General features: G+C 46.9%; 1 protein-coding gene across 1 annotated transcript; it reads right to left on the bottom strand.

The window, feature by feature from the left end:
• Nucleotides 1–1,773: 1,773 nt before the first annotated feature.
• LBX1 (ladybird homeobox 1) lies at nt 1,774–3,782 on the bottom strand. The gene is made up of 2 exons (XM_026701091.2): nt 3,057–3,782; nt 1,774–2,353 (listed from the first exon to the last, which is right to left on the bottom strand). Exons 1-2 carry the CDS (start codon nt 3,379–3,381, stop codon nt 1,869–1,871), a joined length of 810 nt encoding a protein of 269 aa, XP_026556876.1. The 5' UTR covers nt 3,382–3,782; the 3' UTR covers nt 1,774–1,868.
• Between the last annotated feature and the right edge of the window lie 3,739 nt (nt 3,783–7,521).

Consider the following 7,521-nt stretch of genomic DNA (forward strand, 5'->3'; position numbering starts at 1 on the left):
TTTGACAATTAGGTCGTGTGTACGTGTGTGTGTGTGTCTGTGTGTCATGATTTTCAATAAGCATTGTGTTTCTTTCTCACTCCTTACAAAAGCAAGTTTTTTCTTTTTAAAGAAATCCGTATCAATAATGCAGGGTTTAGCAATTGAGAACTTTGTATTTTAAAAATACCTTGCTAGAAATAAACTCATAGATAAAAGTAGAATCTAACGAACCAACGTGATAATTCTGCATGCAACACAGAGAAATCTGCTTCATAAACGTATCTCCTCTATGCTATATTTTAAAATAAAGGCATGTATGCAAATACATACACAGAGGCACACAGATCTTATTTCAAAATCTCATCGTTTTTGTTCCCACAGAAGTTGCGCCATTTACCACAATCACAATCACAATCCTAAAGTATTATTTCTTTAGGGCACCTTTCCTAATGCTACTTTTGTTCCTTGACCGATTATGGTTGGTTTGAAATGCACGATTCTTTTTGATAATTACTCAGCTCAAAAAGACAGCTAACTTGTTCTGTCCTTCTGTAGCTAAAAGCAAACTTCACTATTCTTAAAGCATTTAAGGAATTAAATTTGAATCCCAAACCATCTGGCTTTCTAAGAATGTAATTCTCAAAGAAAACCTTAAAAATCCATATATTAAAATTTTAAAGGTTTTATTGTTTAGGAAAAAATCTCATCTGTACAACTTTAAGAGACCACAACATTGTCTCTGTGGTAATTTAAATAAGCAAACCTTTAAAACTATTTTTTTTAACAGATCAAAGAAAAAAATCTGTACATTTATATTTATAGTGCTAATATCCTCATTTGTTGATGTAGGATCTCTTATTTATTATTTATATTATTATTAGCAATCATAATAGTCTTACTATTTTTCTAGCATGCAAAACAATTCTAAAAAAGAGTACAAAATACGTAGATTCTTTTCTGAAATCACCTTCATATAAAAATGCAAAAGGCAGCCTTTCTTTTTCTTAAATAAAAGCACAATAGCAATAAATGGTAAAAATAGTTTTTAATTGATAAAATGAGGCAGAATCTCACTTGAGATCAAATCCTAGGTGCTGGGGGAGAGTGAGGGTGAAAGCATATATTTCAAACTTCTATAGAGGATATATCCCCGTAATATTTCAGAAAAATAGGAGCAAATAATAAAGGTAGAATAAACCAAATTAAATAAAGATCGTGCATATAAGAAACATGCAAGGAAAAGGCTGCTAGCCAGAGTCCAACTTAAATTTCACATGGAGTATTTTTTAAAAAAACAAACAAAATAACTTCCTAACAATGCACTGAAGTAATGGTATTTATTTCAAGGTTATGAGTTCTCTTATAAACAACAACAAAAATGTATATTATTAATTAAAAAAAACCCTAAAAAAGTAAGTATCCAATACATATGCTTAAATATATCTATACAGAAGTTACCCATAATTGCACAGTTCCAAGAATGAGAGCTACCTGCTTAGGCAGCTGTTGGGATATTGATTCATACTATCATCATCGTCGTTGTTGTTGTTGTTGTCATGGTCACAAGTGTGATTATTTTATATTGCTTATTGCTTTTGTTGGAGGGATAAACAACTGAGTTGTCAAGGAAGTGAGTTCCAATCCCTCCTAAAGTCCGGCGGGTTTCCCCCCCTCCTCCCCCGGGGCTGCCAAGGAAGAAGCGTGGAGGGGCGCAGTTCTCTCCTTGCCAAGAGGTGGAAGGGGGCGGCGGCGGGGGGGAGGAGGGAAGAGGAAATGCCAGGGCTATTTCTCTGCTTGTTTTTGTTTACGAGGCAAAAGAAGAACTGGGAGAGTAGAAGGAAGAGGAGGAGGAGGAGGAGGAGGGCCGCCATCACCACTGCCACCATTCAATCATCGACGTCAATTTCCACGTCTTCGTCCTCCGAACAGTCCTTGCTACTGCCCGGCTGATCCGTGAGAGGAGAGGCCGGGGAGAGCTGGAGGGGCCCGTTGCCTTCCAGTCCATGTTTGGGATGGGCAGGAGAAAGGGAGCGGGACTTCGCTCTCCCTTCAGGGGTTGTCTCCAGCTCAGCAATGGCTACAATATCCACCTGGGCGCTGGGTCCCAGTTTCTTGGCAGACTCCACGTCTGCTTTCATCTCTTCCAGGTCCCGTTTGAGTTTGGCCCTGCGATTCTGAAACCACGTTATCACCTGGGCATTGGTCAAACCCAACTGCTGGGCTATCTGGTCCCGGTCTGCAGGGGACAAATATTTCTGGTACAAAAAGCGTTTCTCCAGCTCGTAGATTTGGTGGTTTGTAAAGGCTGTCCTAGATTTCCTCCTTTTCTTGGGGGTCTGCCTCTGGCCAAAAATTGTCATCCCATCCCTTCCTGCAAACAGGCAGAAGAAGGCTTTTCAGTCCCTCCGTGCAAACGGGCCCGCAAGGCACAGAACGCGCGCACCCGCCCGCAGCCCACCTCCCTGGCTCCCTCTCCCAGGTCTGGGGCCCGAGAGGACAGGAGAGGAGGACAAGAGCCACGCGGCCCTAAGGGAGACACCCATCCCGGTCTCTCTCCCGCCTCGCTATCTGGGAAAGGCCCCCCGAAAACCGGGTCGTGGCGCACAGGCCACACCAGATTCAACTGGACTCTTCTCCTTCCGGGCAAGAGGGAGAGGAGGCCCCAGCCTGCCAGGCACCGGTCTCCCGGCCACCGAGGTTGCAGGCCGTCAGGACCGCTCCAGATAGATTGGAGGTGGGAGTGCGGAATGGCATGGGTGCTCCAGAGTCGCCCAGATTTCACGCGAGGGTTGCTTAACCCAGCCAGGTCTAAATAGGGAGGGAGAGGCAGAAGGGAAGAGGTCGATGGGCAAAACCTCCCTCCTTTCCTGCTCCTTGTTTTAGGGACCCCCCGTTGGTTTGTGTCCAAGAAGCCGCTCGCCCTGACTCCTTATTTCTCGAGCCGGCTGCCGGGGAAGTTCTCAGCGGACGCTCTCCAACAAACGCAATCGCCACAACTCCCGGTTCTCCCCCCCCCCTCATCAGCACCTAACAAGGATGGAGGCCCGACCGGTCCACCAGCCCCCGCGCCTTACCTTCGGCCGCTTGCAGGACGCTGACTTCCAGTCCCTTGAAGGTCTTGCTGGCGAGCTCCTCGAGGGCGCAGAGAGGCGAGGTTTGAGAGAGCAGCGCCCGGCTGGAAAGGGGCAGGGCAGCCGGGGGGTGCTTCTCGGCGGCGGAGAGCAAGTGGGCAGTCCCGCAGATGGTGTAGCTTCTCCTCACCGAGGGCTTGTTGAGGATGTCCTCGATGCTGAAGGGCGTCAGGGGTTTGTTGGAGTTGGCCGGAGGTGGCAAGTGGTCCAGAGGGCTTCTCCGGCGTTCCTCGGCCGAGGCAGCTTTGCCCTCGTCTTTGGAAGTCATGCTTGTCGGGTGTTTGGGATTCCTCTCCTTCCCCAACCAAGGCACCCCCCTTCACTTCCTGGTTCCTCTCAGCCTGGTTTGACACCCTCGCCGTTCTTCCCTGCAATCGCCAAGGCGGAAAAGCGAAGAGGAGGCAGGCGGGGGTGGGGGGGGGGCGCCAAAAGAAAGAAAAGGCAAAGCAAAACAGACCCCAACCTAACCCAAACCACGGCCACGCTACCCTATAGCAGGGCTGATGGCCATGGGACGGGAGAATGGGGGCGACGGGATAAAGAGGGGCTGAGGAGCCCTTCCTGGACGGCCGGGAGTCTGCAGTCCTGCCCAGGGAAAAGGTGGCTAAGGCGCTTCTTCCCACTTTATTCTCTAGCTGGCTCCGCTCTTCGCAGCTGCTGTTTTAGGAGACACCCCCCTCCCCAGTAGTTCCAGATGCCCCCTTCTCTCCCTCTCTCTCTCCCTCTCTCTCTCCCCCTCTCTCTCTTTCTCTCTCTCCCCCTTCCTCTCTCTCTCTACCTCTCCCCGTCTCTTCCCCAGCAAGAGGGGGGTCTCTTCCCCAGCCAGCCTCTTCTTCCTCGGGCTTCCGGAGGCGAGGTAATTGACTCTGGCTAACAAGTGATTGTTGACTGGGAGGCGATCCTGACCCTTTTTCGCCCCTCTCTCTGCCTGCCTCTTCCTCGCTCCCTTTCAAGTCTGGCCAATGCAGGCTTCTCCCTCGCAACTTGGTTAGGCCATTAATTGGGAGGCGGAGGGTAGGTGGAGCCCACTTGAATTATAATGTGGAAATACCCTTGTCATTTTCTATCCTCACTATTTGCTTGGACGTATATATTTTAAAATTACATTACAGCCTGGCTTTATTGCATCAGGATAATACAGTGTGGTTGGAGGAGAAATTAAATAACCCTCCAAAATCCCATCAATATTTCCTTTCCAGTCCCTACTCCCCCCTCCCGTCTTTCAGTATGATGATTATTAGACTTTTAGAAATTGTACTAGCATCATCATCATCAACATCATTACCATCATTATTTCTAACCAAAGGCAGAAGGAATGAACTTATCACAAGGTAAGGATTATTTTTCGTCAAAAGCTTATTCTAATTTTGCATGCATGTTTATGCATTCTATTTTCTGAAGTTATAAGAACGTACCGTTTATTTCCAATGCTCAAAGAAGCTTCCATCCGTGCATGCCCATAACTTGTGTGATTTTTAATCTTAGCAAGCTTTAAATAAGAATTCAGAAATAGAGTCCCAGTGCCAGATAGATTTTAATCTAAAATAATACAATTTAGAAGGACCGGTTATTGGATATATTACTTCTCTCCGATTGTATAGTGTATGATTGGACTAATCCAATAGCAATTTTTGTCTATTTCTTTGTGGAGGAGGGGTTGTTTGTTTTGATTCTTGTTTAAAATATTAATGAATTGTTTCATATATTGCTATAGCATTTGTGTCCAGACACAAGTAACAGGGCAACCTCTGGGTTTTTAAAAAACTTTACTTCCACAATATACTTAACTAGTGTTCTTGGTTCCTGCCGCTTTGTGACCAATTTATTTCCTGTACATTACCTTCACTAGATTATCATTATTACTATTACTGTCGCTGCTGTTGCTGTTAATACTACTACATCATTTTCTGCATAGTGCATTCAAAGAGCTGAGCGTAAGCTTTAGAAAATATATCATCGCTGGTAATACTTCGAGGACAGCAGAGGGAAAGCAAACGAGAACGTGCAGTCGTCCAGTAGCTCCAGCTATAATTCAAGAGAAAAGGGCCACCAAAGAACGGAAGGGAGATATTTCATTTCCTTTAAAAACTCCAGATGATCCTGACAAGGAAGCCCCCCCCCACCGCCTTTCTCTCCCACAATAACATCCCCCCCCTTTTTTTTCCACGGCTGCCACAAAAGCTTAAGCAGAAATACTGCTCTTGGAGGTGAAGGATTTGGAGCCCAAGGGGGGCCGTGTCATTTCTTGCTTTTCGTGAAGGCCGGCTAGATCAGAAAGTGGTAAAGGATCCAGAGGGGCAGGGGAGGTTTATCTGGGACGCTTCTCGCTTTCAGAGGAGGGCGTGAAAAAAAAAAGAAAGAAACATTTTTTGTCAGTTGCTCTTGGCTTTGAAAAGAGGGGGAAAAAAAATGAAAGCATCGAGTTCCGAATTATGGCCCTCCTTTGGAGGCAGAGTCCTTTCTGTAAAGATTTTTTAGTATCTAGTTAAATCTGACACGGGAGCGGTCACTTTCGAGAGGAGGAAAGGGCTGCGAAGGGTGGTGTTCGCATAGGTGCTGTACAGTAGCTGCCTTATTGATGCCTGTTGTTGAGACGTTCTCTCCCAAGGCCCTTTGTTTATAAACGAAAAGCTCTCACAATTTCAGGTGACACCTCTTACCTAAATCGGGTTTTGACACCCCCCCCCAGCCCTCCCTCCTTTGAAATCATCGCAACCAGATTGGCTCCCGGGAAGGGAGGGGGCCAGAGGAACATTCCAGAATGCCAGCAAAGCTGAATGAACCTCTTGCACCTTCAGTGTTTGTCGTTCTGGTGAGTGACTTTTTTCCACAAACGATTACCTGGAATCACCCTCCTCGCCTCCCCCCCCACCCCCCGCCCCATTTCACGCCTAGGCTCTGGTACCGAGGGGAAACCTTCAATTCCCCAGTCCCCTTCCCCGCTTATTTATGATCTACCCGTGAAACTTCATGTCTGTTAAGCTAAAATTCCATAAATCTCTTCTACACCTTCCTTTGCGAAGCTCAACAAAAGGCACCAGAGCTGTATTTTAACGCCTCGGCTCTGATGAAGCTCTGAGAGGCTTCGGATCTCTCCAGCTCTGCATTCGACACCGAAGGCATATCTTTAACTATTCCTATAAAACATGGTAGCCTTTCAAGGGGGAAACAAAGAAAAGGATGGGGGGGGCGGGGGGGGGAGAACAAAAATCATTTTTTCCGAAAAAAATAAAGGGAGGGGGGAGGAGGAGAAACGGGGTTTCTGTTCCACACCAAGGTTTTGGATTACGATAGGATTTAAAGCAGAGTAATTATTTCTCCAAACCCGTTTCAACCCATTATTCCCTGGAACCTACGGAGTAATGAAAAAGTGATGAATTCAAGTATTCCCTTGTTGGCTGTCCCGGATTATGAATAAGATAGAGAAGGGGTTATGCCAATGACTGTGGGTCCAAAACAGGTGCCCTCATTAAATACGACAATCTAAAAAGGGCAGCTTGTGATCTGTGATGTAAAAAGGTTCATAGTATCCTAACCCCCCGCATGAATTACAGAGGAGGCTAGGGCGGATTTCGCGTCTTTATTTATTCCCACCTACCCCTCTTTCCAGGACTCATAACCCCTGGCCGATTGGCATTGGATGCCATCTGGGGGGTTGCTGCCAAGACAGAAAGCCCACCTTCATTTCGCCCCCTCCCCCACGCGCATCTAGAAATGCTATTTGCCCTGTGCTGAGTTCATGCCAGGCAGCAAATAAGACAGCAAAGTCAAAGGGTTTATTTCCTGAAAAGAGTCCTCGCCTACCTTTCTTATTGCTCTCTGGGAGTCTCTTTATGCAGTGACCTATTTTTAAAGACCTCTATTGGGCGATTTGTCACCTCAAACACTACAAGGAGTTTAGGGGAAAGGAGAAACATCCTTAAATCTAAATGGTTAGGTTTCTTTCTTGACTTTATCCAGAGAGGCTTCTGTCCTTTTTAGATTTCTTGTTTTGACAAATGGCCGTGGCTCTCCATCAATCGCAGGCGCGCGCACACGTACGAGCAGAAGCCGTTGCAATCCTTGTTAAGAGGGTACTTTGGCACTGCGATGCCGTGGAAGTGCTCGGTCCTGTGCACGTTTGATCGTCCTGTGAGCTTTCATGGGATGCCTCGGAATCAGGCGCTGATCTCCGAGACCAAGAGCGGTGGGGCTTCTCTTCTGCAGGTCTACCAAAGGTCGGTTCAGGTGGCTGCAGGCAAGCCGGATTCCGCGTTGCGTTCTATACGGTACCGACCTGATGTGACCGGAAAACAAGCCAGCCAGGGACAGAAAGGATTGTCCAAAAGGACCGGAGGGAGGGCAGGGACGGGCTATACGGGTTCTATATGGATTCAAAGGAGCGTCGTCGATGGCTCCCTAGGTATTC

This window comes from Pseudonaja textilis, chromosome 4 (assembly GCF_049901715.1).
Source record: "Pseudonaja textilis isolate UNSWEBS1 chromosome 4, rPseTex1.2, whole genome shotgun sequence".
Classification (NCBI taxonomy): domain Eukaryota; kingdom Metazoa; phylum Chordata; class Lepidosauria; order Squamata; family Elapidae; genus Pseudonaja; species Pseudonaja textilis.